Here is an 18911-nt window from a genome sequence, read left to right on the forward strand (position 1 = left end):
AAATGTAGCCTCTAGTTCAGTAGTTTTGGGATGGGTCCATGGATAGCACTTTGGCTAGTTCCCCTTAGGACTCCCCTTTTCCCTCAGAGAAGTGTAGAGGGTTGGGGTATTGGGCTTAAGAGGAGCTCCAGACTGTAACCATAGCTATAGGTAACTCCTCTCTGGAAGTGATGTGTTAGCGACTGGAGAAGAAAGGGATCCCTGGGATCCTTTTCAACTTTACTATTCTGATTTGGGGTTCTGAGATTGCAAGAAAGGGGACTTTTAGGAGTCACAGACTTCCATGGGAATGATGAAAGCTGTGTACCTTCTTTCCCCACAAATGCAGGCCCACCTTTAATTCCGCAAACCACTTTAGGCCCCGCGGGCCCGCAGCCCTGGTCCAAGACAGCTGTCTGCTTCACAGGTCGGGCACCCTTAGCGGGGCGGTTCTGCAGCTCAGCATCTGGAGCCGGTAGCGCGTCGGGCTCGGGCGGGGGCGTGTCAGGAGGCGTGTCCTGGGCGTGTCGGAGGCGGGGCCAAGGCGGGGGCAAGCCGCGCCCCTCGGCCGTGCGAGAGGCCGAGCTTGCTGCATTGCAGCCGCCGCGGCGCCGCTCGGCTCCTCACTCCCAACAATGGCGGCTCCGAGCCCGAGCGGCGGCGGCGGCTCCGGGGGCGGCAGCGGCAGCGGCACCCCGGGCCCCGTAGGGTCCCCGGCGCCGGGCCACCCGGCCGTCAGCAGCATGCAGGGTAAGGAACGCGGCCGCGCCGAGACCCCGGCCCCCTAGCGCGGCAACCCGCGTCGTCGCGGCCTGCCCCAGCGGACGCCCCCGGACCCGGCTGAGGAAGCCACGGCAGCCGCCGGCTTCTCCCTCTCCCTCCCCGGCTTCCCGCCCCGCTCCCTGCCGCCTCCGGCCCGGCTTGGATCCGGGCTCCGGTCCGCATAGGCCCCGGCCGCGGCCTCTGCCTGCGCTTGGTCCCTGGGCCCTACCGGGCTCCCCGCCGGCCCCCGGGGCCCACCTGGTCCAGGACCGCCCCCGCGGCCACCCCCATCGCCCCCGCCGCTTACCTGGCGCCCTCCCGGCTCCCGTTTCCGGGAACGCGCCGGCTCGGGGCTGCGGCAGGGCGGGAGGGGCGTCGGGCCTGCCTCCTGGTCCCTGACGCCGCTCAGGTAGGCGGTGGAGACAGCGGCCCCGGCCGGCGCCCCTCGGCCCCGCCGCCGCAGTGGGCCCCGCTCAGGGCCATCTTGGCTGTCGCCGGGTACAGCTGGAGCCGGACCACCAAGCTGACCTCGGGCTCCGCGGGCCTCTTGGAACCTGCGTTTTCAAACTTTTGCAGGGTTTCTGTGCGCTGGAGGGGATGGGGATGGGGGTGGGGGGCGGGTTGCCCAGGCCTGTGCCACCTGTAAGGTAGGTAGGTAGGCTGCCATTGGCCTGGGAGAGGCATTTTGTTCCAGGCCAGGGATTTCTGTGTTAGCATTGCATGCAGGAAGAAAAAAAAAAAAAAGACTGAATTCGGTTTAAATGGAGAGATGCAGGAAATAGACAGGGGTCAAAGGGATACTGTAGTGTCTGGACATTTGAGGCAGCTCTGCTAATTAATGGCTTTCCCCAGTGGGAATGCTTATTAGCTCTGTATGGCTCTTGACAGGCGGTGTTTTGAAAATACCAGGCCCGAGCCTGTTAGGGACCATTTCCTTAAATTTACTGGGGAATTTTGAGTAGTAATGCTATTTTTAAAACAGGGAATCTCAGAAATCTCTTGACAACTTTAGCAAACTGCTTGTGTTGAATTATTAACAGATTAAGGGTCGGGGTACCCTTGGTAGTCAGTGTGACCATGGTTACTTTTTTATTCCATTCTTCTTAAAGGGCTTCTTGTCTTTAGGTTCAGCAGACATTTATTGAGTATTTCATGTTTATAGAGCATGCCGTATTTCAGGAAGAAGAGACAGGATTTTATTTATCTTTACATCCCTGTCACCCTCCCCATGAAATAATTTTAATGTACATAAAAACCAGTGATAGATATATAGACAGGATGATGTCAGAGCTTAGAGGACACTTTCTGTGCAGGCCCTAAGATCATTCATTCAAATTGAATTAGTTATTGGATGTCCACTGTGTTGCACAGCACATTATACTGATGAAGTATAAGACTGACTTCCTGACTGTACAGCTTTAGAATCTAGGTGGTGGGGGGCGGAAATGAAATGGCAAAATGACAATTTAGAATTGTATTTCTTGTTCCAAATGGGTGACTTATAAAGCTTATGAAAACAAGGTGGTTTGTTTGTTTTATTGGTGGGGAGGCTGACAGTTTGAAATAGGTGGATACTTTTTTTTTTTGGTTCAAAAAATATTTATTGAGCATCTGCGTAAAACGCTCATGCTGAGTTTATAGAGAATTGAACAGTCTCTAACTGTCCTCATGGAGGTATCCCCCTGTGAAGATGGGGGAGGGAAGGTTATTTAGCTCAACTTGAAAAATTACTAGTTGGGAAAGTAATAAAGGTAACAAGCTGGGTTTTGTGATAGAAAATAATAGAGGGCAGTCTGCTTGATAAGATGGTCAGAGAAGGCTTGTCTGGAAAGCCTAACCCTCTTTTACCTGAAGAGGGTTCTAGGCAAAGGGAACAGTGTGTATGAAGGTTCGAAAGCAGGGAAGAGCTTGGAGTGTTCTAGGAACTCTTAAGTCAGTGGTTAGGACTTTTTTTCTGATGCTCTCCGTTCTCCTCAGCCCTTGTATGTTGATACCCAGTTAACTAAACTTTCTAATAAGCAGAACCCATTTTAGAAGGAAAAAGGACCTAAGACCTCTCTTTGAATTATTGCCGAATTTTCTTTTCTTTTTTTTTTTAATCAATATTGTGTCTAGTCTTGATTGATTCAGGAATGTGTTGTATCTTGCTCTTGAAACTCTTTTCATTAGTCAGAATGAAGTGCTTGACATTCTCAGGATGTTGTCTAGCACAGTGTGAGTTATAAAGCTTGAACTTAAGCAGCAATTTAGGATCTTTCTTTTTGGTTTGTTTTGTTCTGCTAAGAGTCACACCTCCCATACTATACTTCATCTACCAAGGATCTTCTGCTTTCGATCAGACTTCACAGAGTGGGCCTTAGAAGATGTTTGATGTACTGCCTTCTCCCCCAATCCAGTTATACTTGCCACTCAAAAAACTTCCTTCCTGGGAGTTGTTAATGACCATGCTCTTTGAAACAGCAGGATTCAGTTGTGGGACATAAGGAATGTTTCATGCAGTAGACCTTGGCCATCCTCTTACGTGGTAAGCACTGTGGTGGGCACTGGATAACCTTGAATACTTTTTCATGGCTTCATGTTTGTGGCCCAGGAGTGGTCCAGGCTGGGCAGTATTGTTTTCTTAATAATACTGCTTAAGAACCAGAGCTCTGGAGTCCTGGGTTTGAATCTCTTGGCCGGGATTTAGGTATGCGTGTTGTGACCAGGAGCAATGAACTTAGCCTTTTGAAGCCTCAGTTTCTCACTTGCAAAGTAGGAATAATGCTTACCTCCCCGGTGGCTTTGAGAATGCATGTAAGCCTGGGACCTGGCATGTAGTAAGGATGCAATACACATTAGCCATCATTGTTAGTAGTGACAATATTGTTATGGTCTCATTAATGTTCCCTTTTATTATTGGTAAATGAGTCCCTAACCTCTCATTATTTACTACACAATTTCTTCAGCTTCATATTACTAGGTCCTGCTGTTCTCTCTAGCCTGTTGATTTCCCCACTTTTCATTATCGATCTGTCCTGTCAGAGTATCCTAGATGAGATTTTGTTCTACTTCAAACTCCAGATCTTTTTTTTTCTGGATCGGAGGACTCCCAAATGAATTACAATGTGAACGATATGAAACAGAAGTCTAGCTATCAATTTGCTCATTTTTTTCTTAGGGGATGGGTAGATGGTTGGAATGGGATATATAGTGAATTTGACTTTATAACAGTAATCAACAGACCTAGCTTTAGTTGCAAGTTTATACTAACAGTTGTGGCTTCTAATCTGGCCATTTGTGCCACACTGTCCCTTAGGTAATAGGGAATAACTGTTAATTTTGTTATTACTCAATAGATTTGAGTGTTTTCACTCATTCTGACTCATTTTTTTTTTTTTTTTTCATGTTCATTCACAAACACACCCAACCTTTATAAGTTGAGTGGTTCTTATGCTTTGGTTCTTTGATGACTAAAGCTAACAAAATGTAGATCTGTTTGCCAAGTTAGGTAAGTGGTTTTATAAAAGTGTATTTGGCATTAGGATGAGTTTGCATTTGAGAGAGGAAACAATACTCAAATGAACTACTCTGAGAAATGTTTTTTTTCTTAATGTTTCATCAATGATTTGTTAATGTAGATAGATTTAATGGGAAAATTTCTTGCATATTAGGGCTTCTTTCTGTGGAAAAGTATGATTCTTTAGTCAACCTAAAATATGGAATTGACTTGTAACATTCAAGAACCTTCCTAGCCATGGCTTGGACTTTCTCTTGTGGCAAATCTAAAGCCTTGTGACTTCAGCTGGGTTAGTGTGAATCCTGTAAAGAGAAGATCCCGTTACACCAGGTAATTAATCTTAGAGATGTGTAGCAAATAGTACTAGATAGTATCGTGGTTGGCATGTTAGAGAATAGCATATTCTGATTAATAAAGCTTGCCAGTTAGTTGAGAATTCAACAGCTTCTATAATGAAATTGCACAGGCAGGATGATTCCTTTTCCAGTAGTAGCTGTAGCAGCTAGTGTTCTCATAGCATGTAGTAATGTTTAAGAAACAGAAGGATGTTGAAGTGGAAAGAGCACTGGTCTTAGACCCAGAAAACTATGGTTAAGGTAACTGCTCTGATGTTTACAAATACTGTGATTTTAGGGAAATTACCTAACTTTTCTGAACTCTCTGTTTAGAAATTTCTCATCTGTTAAAATAGGGATAATGCCTAACCTGTAGGGCCATTTTAAGAATCACATTCTTAATGCACATGAAAGTGGTTTGAAAATTATAAAATATAAGTATATACGGATTATTAGACATTATTTGCCTGCTGTAGTTACTAGTCACTTAAAATGTAATAGATTTCAAGATCTCTTAGCTGAGAAATGTCAGTTTTCAATAGATGTTTTCTTACAATGGTTAGAATAGAATCTATAATTCATTAGGAAAAACACTGAGCCATTTGTAAAATACTTGTTATGAGAAATAGTTATAAAGTATATGTTGTAGGTGCCTCTGATTCTCTTAAAGTGCAGATCTAGGCAGTTTTTTTTCTTCCTCTTCTTAGGTCTTAATATAGGCATATAACAGAAAACTTAGGGACCAGTCCAGTCCTTAGCTACTTACTCTTAGCTGAGCATTTTTATATATCAATTTAAGTAAAAAGATGATAGCTTGATTCTGCTTTAGAAAACACACCCAGTACTTGAAAATGTAATGAAGTATATCTGTTAAGAAAAAGTTTAGGAAGATTTAAAATCAATGTAGTTATTTCTCCTAATAATATTTGAACATAAAATGTATATGAAATGTCTTGCTTTTGATTTTGTCTATTTTTACCAATTATTCTGGTTTCCGAAAACCATGGGAGACCTTTATCTTTAATTTTAAAGAACTGAATTGTGCAGTGAGGAGTTTAAAACCCCAGAACTGCTTGCCTTTCCCAGTGTGTTGCATAACGTTTCTTTCACTATTTAACATAACCTCATACAAGTCCACTTCAGCAAATTAATCCCCACTCAAAGCACAGATTGCATTTCTTTTTATGTTCCCTTAAAAATTAGAGCAACCCTGGTATTAAAGTAAAAAAGTGGAGAAACATTTCACCTCACTTTTAGAATGCATATTTTTTCACGTTTTCCTCTAAAATACCTTACTAGCGTAAATGTGTGCTGAAACTTAAGATGGGATATTAGTTAACCCTGTATTTTGAGTTGTTTTCTTTTTCGTAAATTTTTCTTCTTTCACTAATTTGAGAAGCTGGATTGATGTGAGCCCACAGAGTTTCCTTATTTTTAGGGGTCTGGATATCATAATCCTAACTCCATTCTACGTAATCCAGGTCAGTCTCCTTTGTAGTTTCTAGGAGATGGAGATAGCTCCAATGATTCAACCTGAGGAACTTTAATTGAGGCTTAAAAAAGAAAGGGAAACTAACAGTTAACAACTGTCTTTTCACTGTTCTTACCTAATTTGATGCTCACAACCACCCTTTAAAGGTAAGTGGGCATAGTCCCTTTCATAGTTTAGGGGGTAGACATTTATTTGTTCTGGTGGAGGTGGGTTTTAACCACCTGTGTGACTGGTAGCCTTTGCTCCTCTTACTGCTGTACGGCATGGTTCTCTGAGCCTCTTGAAGTCATTTCGGCCATTCAGGTCTGAAGGAAGAATCTTTGCCAGAAATGAGGCAGATTCAGGAATAGAGGAGAGAGATTATTTTAGGTTTCAGTCAGGGGGTGGAAGCTCCAAGCAACCAGCCACCTTTTGAGATGATTTTGGAGCCTTGGTGCTCCAAGAATGGTGCACTTTATGTTACAATGTTCTAAACTTGCTGGAGGGTTTACAGTGGCATTTTGATTCTGGGGACATTTCGATTGGGAATCTCCAAGTAAGTAGAAGACTTTTTAATTACAGGAAACCAGTGCAGATTTGAAAGGTAATACAATCCTTTTAACACTATATATAAAAGGAACTCATTTGGCATAACATTTAACAAATGTTGCCATTCTGGCTAAATTTGTAATCTGGGCAAATTACTATTTTTGCTAGTGGATGTGGGTTAGCTTCTAGCTGTTTCCTCCCAACTCCAGAAAATCTTCAGGTATCTCTTCACACGCTCGGTAAGGTTGGGAGTTTAACGTGTACTTACATTATTAGAAAGTATTCAAGTCATAAGATTGGCCTTGCTTGTAGCTGCACAGTGAAAAGGAGATGATTAGCCAGTGGTTTACCCAACTCAAGGTGGGCCTTTTGAATGAAGAAAACAGTTACATCATATGCAGCTTGGTTCTTTAAGAACAACACATTATTCTCCACCACGGAGAAAGAGGATTAAAATGGACATCACAGCAGCTTTTTCAAGCTATATTGTATTTCATCTTACCCAAAATTGCTCAAACATTGAAAAACGAGGAATCAAGAAAAGTGTTGCCAGACGTATATATCTGAACACACACACCAAATTGTTCAAACGTTTAAAAAAAGAGGAATCAAGCAAAGTGTTACCAGACATATATATCTGAGATATCTATATGTCAAGATGTATATATATCTGACATGCCTATGTCTATTTATTGCCTGACTTTGCTAAAGAAATCAGTGACATTAAGGAGCTCCCCTGATGATTTTGGCAGTTTCCCTGGAATCTAGTTATGTGCCTGTCGTGGGGAAGCATCCATCTTTTTGGGGTTGTTATGAGTCCTCAGGATGCCAGGCTGTGCCTAGGAAGGGTTGTGGCAGAGGTGTAGAGTGTGGGGTGGGGATCCCCAGGGCTGTTGGGAGTCCTTCCCTTTTAATTCTCTCAAGATGACTGTGAATGAAAGGAGAAAGACTGGTTTTGTGTAGGTTAAGCTGGTCTGGTGAGCCCCAAAAGATAGGGAAGGTGCCATAATCATTGCTCCCATGAGGGAGAGAACAGGAATAACAGCACCTATGATAATAACCTGCTTTAGTCCAGGCTTTTGGTTGGACTTTTTAGATTTATTTTCCCATTTAATCATCACAAAGCTCTTTTGGGTATTATTTTATTTTTCACAAATGAGGAAATTGAGGCTCATATAAGTTAGATACTTGCCCGAAGGAACATAATTGTAAGTTACTGCCTCAGTATACTGTGCTTCATTAAACAGTCTTGAGAAGGTAATGTGGCATTTAGTTTTGTGGCCAAAGAATAAATAAGGTGGTCATTGCCCAAAAGGAGAGAAAGAGCTGGCATTATGAGGAGGACAAGATCTTGAATTTAAGAAGTGTGGAAGGGATTTGATTAGTATTTTATCAACTCCTGACTGGTGGATAATTCTAACAACCTGGAATTGCCAACTTAGGGTGGCTCCCTTTTGATAAAGTTTCAGAAAGTTGAGGTAAGGAAATCTAAAAGAAATAAACCAGCAGGAAATAAATCTTGGGGAACTTGCTCTGAGTACAGAGAAAATACAAATTTAGGGTAGGTTTAGATAATGCCTTAGATGTTAGAGCCATAGTGATTTACTATGGGTAGCTGCGGTTTAAGGCATATGCCAGAATTTTGAGGTTGGAAGTTTGAAGGTGTCAGACAACTAGACCCTTCATGCATGTGACAGAGGAAAGACTTTGTAGCATGGTCTATGGGCATGACTCAGTAAGGCAGCTCTGATTTTCTTTACTTTAGTGTGAGTTCATACTGTAGTTCATAATGCATTTTCAGCAGTACAAAAATCCAGAATCAGGGAATCAGAAGCAGCTCCTGAGGAGGTAGGAAACCACTTATGTCCTGCCCCACCCCCTCTCTGATTTGTATCATCAACCTAGAGGAATGGGAATGGAGATAGCTGCAAAACTCTGTGATGGCCAAATGGCCATTACACAAGCAAAATTAGATTTAGGCACACTGTTTTCAAACCCTTGAGATAATGTTATTTATTTTAAAATGACACAACTAGGGCTCAAGTGAAATGACTTCAGTTTCACAGTTGGAACTAGAACTCTGCTCTCCTAACATGCTCCATTTTGTTTTTTACTTCATCAAAACCTGTTTGCTTTTTGTCTTTATAAACCCTTACACATCCTAAACAGCCTCTTACCTCACCGTATGTGGTAAGAACAGTAAATTGCAGGTTTCAAGTTATGGCCACATAAAATATCTTAAAATAGAGGTAAGAGGGTGAGAATGAGGGGCAAATGTGGGAATGAGGGTAGGAGAGACCTACAGAGAAAAAGGAGGAGGAAAAACCCCCATGGAGCTTTATTTCTCATATAGGCTTACTAGCATTCTGTCCTATGCATTTTGATACTGATTCATCAATGTGAAGAATTTAAATTCTTAAATAAATATTATTCTTTATATTTATTCTAAGGTTTAATTAAACTTACCTGGGGCCAGGAAAAATGAAAAAGACTCAAATTTACCCCTACTTGCAGTGGGGAAAATATAAATGGAGGATCATGTCAAATTAAGCCCCAGGGTACAGATGGTTCACCCAGATATAAAAAAGTGAGGCACACAAGACTTTTAGAATGTAGCCAATTACTATCAACAAGTTCAATCGATTATCTAGTACTTCCAGAGATAGGACTTAAAGTAAGTGAATAGGAAGTCAGAATTTCGGAGACAAGGGAGACTTCAAAAATTAAGCATATTGGCCAGGTGAGATGGCTCATGCCTATAATCCCATCACTTTGGGAGGCCGAGGCAGGAGGATTGTTTGAGACTAGCCTGGGCAACATGTTCAGACTCCATCTCTACAAAAAAAACCCAAAAAACAAAAAAACCCAAAAATTAGCCAGGCAGTGGCTTGTACCTGGTGAGATGAGAGGATTGCTTGAACCCAGGAGTTTGAGGCTGCAGTGAGCTGTGATCATGCCACTGCGCTCCAGCATGGGCAACAATAAGACCCTGTCTCTTAAAAAAAAATAAAAATAAAATAAAAATAAAAAAATTGAACGTATGTAAGTGAGTACTAATGAATATTATAGCATAACTAAGAACTTGCATTTTGTAAAGTTGAGGATATTGGAAGTTTTCCTCACTTTTCCTTCCCACCATCTTTCTCTTGTACAAGATTGTTGCTTGTCCCCTTTGCTCATCCTTACCCTTTTGAGTATGAGCTAGCGGAGCTATTTGGTACTTTCCCAAATCTGTACTGTAAGCACTAACTTTCTGACTTTTGCAGGTCTTAGACGTTTAGACAGACTAAAAAAGCTTCTTACCTAATTTAATTGATAATGTTAAGAAAGTTATAGAATTGCTAAAGAAAAGGTGAGCCAGTGTGTTCCAGTTAATTTAGCCCTTGCTTGTCAGCGGACTCTGGGCTAGTTACCAAGTATTTTCTTAGTGAGAAATAATGCGGAGAGATGGATGTTTGGATGAGACCCCAGAATTTGTTCACCTGGTCACTTCATAATTAGATACAAAGAACAAGTCTATACTTATGCCTTGAACATTTTAATCCCCTTTCCACCTCCTTTGTAGCTGCTTACATAGATTCTGCACTGGTGAGAGAACTTCAGGTTTTGAGAGTTTTTTAGCGCTTAAACTGGGGCTTAGCTTCTAATGTGTTAGAGCAGTCACTGGTGACGTTCTGTCATTCTCAGTCACATATACCTTAACATTTTTAATATGCACTTACTAAGCAATGTAACTTTCTTTTTTACACAACCTTACATACAGATCCAATTGATTTCTTTTTCATATACCTTACAAATTTGTTTTCTTGCTCCTTTCACCATCCGTATTACTATTTTGTTCACCTCTTATCTCACCTTTTCACCTCTTTCTTTTTGCTACCTAGTAAGGTATTTTGCTTTAAAGTTGTTTGTTTCCCCAGCCTCCTCCGCAGTTGTAGTAGAAGGTGAGTTTTACCTTCCCTTTTCCAGTGGGATGTGGGGAAGACTTGCCTGCTACTTCCAGAGGACCCTTTTCTTCCTGAATGTACTCAGTTCATTTTGCGTGGTAGGAGGCCAGCGGCCTTTAGTTACTTAGGCTTGTAAGACCCATACATCTCTGTTTTTCTTTGTGAATTCTGTTCCCACTGCACGTTTGGTGGGGCAGCATATTGACCTTCAGTGGTAGAGAGACCGGGGTCAGACCTTCTAGGTTTGCCCTAGTACTTCTTTCCCACGAAGTCTCCATTCTCACTTCTTCCTGCATTGTCGTTTGTGTGATAAGATAGTCAACAGTGGATTACTTTGGTGGTATACCAAAGATACTTTCATGTCAAAGTGGCTACATTAGCATTTTTCAGTTTTTGTACTTTATAGATGGTATCTTCTTAGAATCCTAAGAATTTTGATAACTGGATAGGAAAGACTACTTAACTATCCTTCCTTCAGTCCTGGCTCTTTTTTCTGTATGTTTTGATTGAATTTGTTTAAACACAAAGTTATTGTGAGTTTACTTCCTTCATTTTGTTCCCCGAAGCAGTAATAAAGACAAGCGTAGATAGACCACTAACAAAACCAGATATCCACTCGCTAAACTAGGGGTGAAAGAATATGTTGTGAAGGCTTTTGTTTTAAATGGCTTGTTTTACTGGGTGCCTCTTATTAAAAATTATATCTGTATACAATGTATGCATAAGGTGTAACCAGATCCAACTGGATTTGGAAAATGTGTTTAGGTTTCTAAGGGGAATTCACAGGTTTTCTTCTTATAACTTCTAAAGTACTCGGCTTTCTCATTCCTAGGGACACTATCTTTTTTTCAGGCCTGTTTTAGAAGAATCTCAACCCCTCTTCAGCAGTTCATTGTCTTATTGTTTGAAGTTAGCTAATTTACTAGGAAATGTTTTATGTGTGTAAGTTTCACAATTTATGAAGTGCTGAAACTTTTGAATCGTAGATGGTAATTAATCATGGGTAACTCTAAATCAGTAATTTAAGTTAAGTAACTCATATTCTGTATTTGTAGGTTGAAAACATTAAAAAAATGGACAGAACTATCTTAAAGGTTACTGTTAACTTCTAAGGGCTTATATTATAGTTCTTTTTATTAAATATATGTGAAAAATAAAGATTAAGACTGCAACACAATTTAAACTTGATTTCAGTTTCATGGAGTATATTACATCTACATCTGACAGAACTAAAGTTTTTAAAGAAAGCTCATGTGTTATTGTTGTCTCTGGTCGGGGTAATGTGATTTGACCTGTTCTTGAATTAGTTTTATTCAAAATTTAATATAAAAATGCAGTGTCATGTTCCAATTTTGGTTTGTTTGATTTACAGTAAATGAACTGGAACTTATCTTTTTTACTTTAGGCTTTCAGATAAACTTCTGTGAAAAGGCACAAAGTAAGCTACAAATTTTATGATATTATGCTATTTATTTTTTTCATATTCATCTTGGTATTGGGAATGTGTCCACTATTGTTTCAGCTAACTAGCCTTGGCAATTTTACATTCAAAGAGCTTCCATTTTTCATTCTTCCAAATATTAAAAAAATTATATTCTTGATTGTAAATTGTACTTTTTTCACTTGAAATTGAAATAGCAAAATATATATGGATATTTAGATGTATATAATATGGAAATATGTATTTAGGTATAGAAAAGTATATATAGGTATTCAGACTTAACCCTAATTTAAATTACAAATCAAAGAGAATTCACTTTTAAGATCGTGGCGCAGAAAGTATAGAGCTATTTTCAGAGATCTTATGCCTTAAAATTGAATTATTATAAACCATACATTGAATATATTTGTGATTTTTTTCTTTAAAACAAAACAGTGTTTTTCTCTTGCCTCCCTCACCATCCTTATTCTGTATTAGGACACTAGTCTTCATATAATACAAAATAGACTTTCTATATTAAAAAAAGTTATAAACCTTGCATTTTATTTTATTTCATTGAGACAGGGTCCCACTCTGTTGTTCAGGCTGGAGTGCAGTGATGCAGTCATAGCTCACTGCAGCCTTGACCTCCCTCAAGCGATCCTCCTGTCTCAGCCTCCTGAGTAACGGGGACTACAGGTGCATGCCACCATACCTGACTGACTTTAAACTTTTTTGTAGAGACAGGGTCTCGCTTTGTTGCCTAGGCTAGTTTCGAACTCCTGGGCTCAAGAGATCCTCCTTTCTTGGCCTCTCAAAATGCCAAGATTACAGGTGCGAGCCACTGCACCTGGCCAAAAAGAAAAAGCATTTAAGCTTAAATGTCATCTGTAGAAAGTACGGTTAAAAAAATCTCATCTCAAGGAGACTGCTCTCCAATTAACATAAAAATATACCAAAATGTGATATAGGTCGTTTTGTCTTCTGCTTATTTATTCATGAACTGGAGAAGAATGATGATTTGATATGTATCATTCTTGAGTAAATTGATTCAAAGGCAAAAAAAATTAACCTGGAAAAAACATTTCTATGTTTAAAATTTTTTTGGAATGAGAATATATAGTTTCCACTGGTTGATCGTTATGATGCCTTTGAAATGTAGTTAGCAAAAATTTATTTCTTGAATGGTTCACCCACAGTGTAACTGTAGAGATCAAGCAGTTAGACCCTAGGATAAAAGTTTTTTTAATTGGTTCGTTACTGTTACTCCTCCCTTGCCTTAAATAACGGACTAAAAATAATATATGATTTCCTGCTCATAGTGAACCTTTATATATGATACATATCTATATGTAATGAAGTTACAACTTCTATTTTATGTTTTTAATTTTGACATGTTCACTGTGATAATTTTTAGCTTTGACTTTTAAAAATGTCTACTTAATATTTAGCCAGACAGTGTTTAGCTTTTATTTGTATTTTAACCTAAAATCTAATTAATGAAAAAGACTGTCTTGTATTTTTGTTCATTTTGGAAACAGGGTCTCACTGTGTTTCCCAAGTTGGAGCCCAGCCTCGAATTCCTGGGTTCAAGTGATTTTCCCACCTCAGCCTCCCAAGCAGCTGGAACTACAACTGTATGCCACCACAGCCAGCTCATTTAAATTTTTTTTTTGTAGAAATGGAATCTTGCTATGTTGCCCAGGCTGGTCTCGAACTCCTGGCTTTAAGCAGTTGCACTTCGGCCTTCCATAGTGCTGAGATTACAGGCATGAGCTACCACACCTGGCCTGACTTTTTAAAAATTTTAACTTGTATTCACATTATTGTTCTTTTATTTAACTTAGTGCTATTGTAGATATAAAACAAGAGAAACATTGATTATAGTAAGATTGTATATACAGTGTTTATCAGTAGCTTTGTATGTGGATTACAAATGCCTTTGAATGTTCTAAATGGCTCTGTTTTTGTCGTTATAGAAATGATAGGTTTGCGGTTCGGCCTGCTTTGATACATATGGAAGAATTTAACAATGGAGGCTTGGGACAGCGAAACCTATTAGAACTTAATTATGTGGTGGAGGGGCATATGTATTCCCACTTTGATTATTCACCTTGATTGCCTTCACCGTCTCTTTATACTGTGGCTGCTTTCTCCTCGCTTTTCACATCTCTCTTTTTATTTCTGCCTCTTCCCGTTGGAAGGCTCCTCTTTATTTTCCAGCTTTTGGGATTCAACACAGTTACTTATATACATTCATTCACGAATCACATATTGGACACCTAGAAACCATACAGTAAGCGAGATTCTTGGTACAGAAATGAATACAGTACAGGAATAGGCCCCTGGCCTTAGCAAGCTCATAGTGTAGTGGACTAGAGTTGATCCTTCATTGATTACATAAGGGTTCAACCCCTGATGTTACATACTAATTGATTTTTAGCTGGAACCAGGGTGAGGATGGTGCAGGAGTGGATCTGTCCTGGGCACCTTTGATCCTGCTGTTATCTCATGAGAGAGAATGAGCATAAAGAGTGCTGAGAGTCTTATGATAACTGCTTTCTTGATTGAACAGCATGTCTTAGGGATCCAGCAATGGGCCTACCCTACTTTGGAGTTAAGCAGATGTGTCTGTGCTGGCTCAGACCTCAGTGAAAGACTCAGGGAATGGGAGTGCACACATCAGGGAGGGGAGCTGGAGACTTGATAGAGATGGCCAGCCCTAAGTTGACAGTGTGTGTTTTTGTACTATCAGTATCTATATTTTAGTATAAGTTCTCAGTTGCTTACATATATTAACACTTCTAAATCTGGCCCTGTGATTTGCATGACTTAAAAATTAGAAGTGCAAATCGGTAATTTTTGCAGACAATCTGCTGGTTTGCTCTGGAATACGGACATTAAAATGAGTAAAAGTGGTCACTCATTTCTTTAAAATTGGGCTTGGGCTGGGCACAGTGGCTCATGCCTGTAATCCCAGCACTTTGGGAGGCCACAGCAGGCAGATCACCTAAGGTTGGGAGTTCAAGACCAGCCTGACCAACATGGAGAAACCCCGCCTCTACTAAAAATACAAAATTAGCTGGGCGAGGTGACACATACCTGTAATCCCAGCTACTTGGGAGTCTGAGGCAGGAGAATCGCTTGAACCTGGGAGGCAGAGGTTGCAATGAACTGAGATCGTGCCATGGCACTCCATCCTGATCAACAAAAGCGAAACTCTGTCTCAAAATAAATAAATAACTCCATCTCAAAAAAAGAAAATACAAATGAAAATGAAGACTTGAAATCATCAAAGGACTGATTTCTCCACTGTTGGGCACACTGTATTTCTGGAATCTCCACTTTTATTCTAAGGATATTTCAGAATTGTCAGATAAACTTATGTTTAATTTATTAAAAAGAACTATATGTCATACAGTAGTTGTAGGAAGGTATGGGGCAAAAAGCACAAAATTAGATATTCAAGTCTGATAAGTCTTGAGTACTGGCTTCTTCAAATGCTCAAATCTATCACAAATAAAAAAGATTTATTGTAAGATGATTCTGATGACTAATGGAAGCTCTGAAGGATTAATTTTTTTCATTGTTTGACTTCACGTAGTTTTTGCTCTTTATATTGCTACATCACTCTCTTTTAATCCCTTTACTACAGTTGCCTGTTACGAGTCAGTGGAGTTTTATTGGAGTTGTGTGTGTATGCATTTACATGCACAAATAGAGATTACATATTTAATTTGGGAAACAGATTTCTATAGAAATTCAATAAAAATTCACTCTGCTCCTCAAAGTCTTCCTTTTATAGATTATGGTTTATGCATTTATCTACTCTTCAGTTTATTTTCGAAATACATGTTTATTTTAGATAAAATGAACTTCAAGTTATATTTATTTAAGACCATAGTGTCATGTTTTCTTTAATATTGTTGGATCATTGAATTTTTCTGAAGTCTGAATGTAAGAATACTTTAGAGAAAAAAATATTTTTCCATTTGTAAATGTAGAATTATAAGTGTAGAGGTCCTGTCTTAGAAGGTTGATAAATTTATCAGTTATTTGAAGATAATGTTTTTGTACATGTTTATGACCATATCTCACTGACTTTAATGAGCTAACCTGTGAACACAGTTGTTTAGAATATGACTTACTTGCTTTATAAAACCAGTTTTTCATTTTTTTTTTTTTTGAGGAGGGATGAGGATTTGCCTGAAAACATTTTTTTTCACAAGCTACCCAACTACCAAAAAATCGTTCTTCCAAAACCTCCTGATGTTGATTCCTCGTGAAGAGCAACTGAGTTGCCCAACGTGTGCCACTCATGACAGAAGCCCCCTTTTTTAGAAACATAGTTTTTGAGAAGTGCTTTTGTGAATTGAATTTACCTTAGTGTTGTCAACATTCTAATTTTTTTTTTTCAGATGAGAATCGTGACTCATTAAGGATCCTTGGGCATAGGGATTTTCCCCAGAAAATGCCTAACCGAATTGTGTGCTAATCAGAGTGATAGTAGCTAGGTGTTTGGCAAATACTCTTTTAATAATTTATTTTTCACCCAAAGGTACTTTTAGCTCTTTATCTATCACCATCCTCCCCCCTACCCTTTTTTTTTTTTTTTTTAACTGTAGTATATTATCAGTTCATGGCTGAAGAGTTCTGGAGCTCCAAGTATTTTGGGTAGCGTTAAGTTTCTGTAGCTTTGTCTTTTACATTTTTGGTGGCCTTAAAAACTTTGTGCTTTTAAAAAATTGTTTAACTTGGAAGTGTTTGCATAGCAACAGGATGTTTATTTAGAAGATTAGATGCTCCAGAGCTATTGTTCTGGATGCTACGAATTGAAATTAGAGTACAGGTGGTGGTGGGTTTTGGTGGCACTGCACATCAGTATATTTGGAGGAAAAAAAGGAGGCATCCTGGAGACTGATTTAAAAGTATCCCTAATTGTTTCTTAAATTGGTAATAATAAAAAGGAAACCATAAAGAGGAAGAAGGATGTTTTGTGAATCTTCCAAGAAATTTGGGAAAGATACGAAGTTTACTGACCCGTTAAGAAGTGTCTGTAAATGATGATGTTTTGACTTTATTGGAGTGGAATAGAGGAAGACAGGAAAAGTAAGGAGTGGAGGGAAGGTTAAGTTTTTCTGCATTTAAAACTAAGAACTTACAAAATTCAGCTGGTTAATTTTCTAATTCCTCATTTTATGTAGCAAAAATCTGCAGCCAGTGACAAAAATTATATTATTTGGAAATTATTAAATTCAACTGAATTTGTTAGCAATCCTAAGAAACAAAATGTCATTTACTGCTCTTGGAGGTTTATACCGTTTATATAAGTTTATATATATATAGATAATGAAGTTAGTTGAAAAATGAGACTTTTGTAGGATTAGCCATAAGCCAGACTAACATCTAATATTCATTACTATATGTTGTGGGGACCATGATAAATTGTCAATGGGAAGTCCATCTGCTTGGAAAAAAAAGTTTTTATACTAGTTAAAGCCCAGGAACTGTAGAAGTGATACATTCCAGAGTCAGGATTCACCTATTCCTCTCATACTTTATGCTTATACCTTATACTATTCTAAAGGGAATGTTGCTTAGTTGTCTTTGACCTTGGAAATGGTGGGAACTTGAATTTGTCCTGAAAATGCTTTTTGTTGCTAGGAGAAGGAAGGTTTCTAACAGCTATTGCACCTTAAAATAATTTGGGGATGCTTAATGTGTGACATTTTTGATAATTAAATAGTGACTTTCCCACATTGCAGAAAGTTTTCATTTATATGCCACTTGAACTTTACTACTAGCAACAAAGGGATGTTGACAAAACTTTCAGAATTGAACAGATACAGAGTAGAAATCATATGGAAAGTTTCCAGAGAGTATTCCCAACTGAATCCAGTTAAAGTGGTTTTCAATTTAGCTCATACATTTAGGGTGATGGTTTTCAGATAAGGTGTAGTAAATATTTGGATTACCACTACATGGTTTTATGAGTTCCGAATCTAGGCAAAAATGTCCAGTTAATAAGATGCACTAAGAAAAACTTGTGACTTCATCTTGTTGTTTATTTTCTCTAGGTAGAAATGCCAAATGAACATTAATCAGAAAGGAAAATCAAGTGCATACGAACATATTCACTCCCTTTTAGAGAAGCTTTTTTAAGGATAAGGAAAGAGAGGCACAAATGTAATAGTTAACAAATCTGTATCTGTATATGTCTTCAATAGATGGATAAAGATATTACCAATGATAGGAAGCACTGGGATCCTTAAAGATAAATTAAATCTAGAGCCTGCTCTGAAGAAGTGTATGTTCTTTGAGAGATTGAGCATGTATAGGGGCTGTGTGGTAGAAATAATAACTCTGAATGTGTGTCAAACCCTGCTCTAAGCACTTTATGTTAACTCCTTTAATTCTCATGACAACCTTATGAAATAGGTATCATAGTTAGTATAGATGAGGAAACTGAAGCACAGAGAGGTTAAATAAAATTTCCAAAGTCTTACAGCTAATAAGGGGCAGAACTGTATGACCTTTGTCTGGTCACAGTTTACACGTTGTAAACCTTAGTGTTTTACTAATTCTTGAAAGCAGTTGGCGCTTACAGGAATGATTTTCTAAATCAAACGGCTTTTGAGGAGTCTTCATTTGCACTAGGTTATGAGATCTGGACCTACCATTTATATCTTGGTCAGCCGTTTATGAGGCTTATTAAGGTTATCCAGTAAGCCTTACTGAACATTAAAGTAGAAAGATTTGTGTTGCTATGAAGTTAGGAACACCGGATCTGCCACTAGGGAAAAAATGTTTGGCGAAAACCTAAAACTCTGCTGGCCTAGAGAGATAAAAGGAATAAATTGCTCCAGGATTCTCAAATGACTAATGTGCCTGGGTACAGCTGAAGAAGATTAGTAGGAAGGAGACCTGTGAAGTTAGTGGACAAGGTGGCACA

At 39.1% G+C, this 18911-nt stretch overlaps 1 protein-coding gene and 1 non-coding gene across 3 annotated transcripts in view; one reads left to right on the plus strand and one right to left on the minus strand.

Annotated features, from left to right (window-relative positions):
- Positions 1–551: 551 nt before the first annotated feature.
- Positions 552–18911, plus strand: part of MAP2K4 (mitogen-activated protein kinase kinase 4) — a 121169-nt gene continuing 102809 nt past the window's right edge. The window contains exons 1-2 of one of the 2 annotated variants that reach the window (XM_025362288.1): positions 552–729; positions 11945–11977. In XM_025362288.1, the coding sequence (XP_025218073.1) occupies positions 615–729; positions 11945–11977 (148 nt within the window). In that variant the 5' untranslated portion in view covers positions 552–614. The remainder of the gene's footprint in view (positions 730–11944; positions 11978–18911) is intronic. The other variant, XM_025362289.1, reaches the window with a different exon arrangement.
- LOC112610482 lies at positions 16156–16295 on the minus strand. Its single transcript, XR_003116379.1, has one exon. It is a non-coding gene; the product is annotated as a U11 spliceosomal RNA (small nuclear RNA).

This window comes from Theropithecus gelada, chromosome 16 (assembly GCF_003255815.1).
Source record: "Theropithecus gelada isolate Dixy chromosome 16, Tgel_1.0, whole genome shotgun sequence".
Classification (NCBI taxonomy): domain Eukaryota; kingdom Metazoa; phylum Chordata; class Mammalia; order Primates; family Cercopithecidae; genus Theropithecus; species Theropithecus gelada.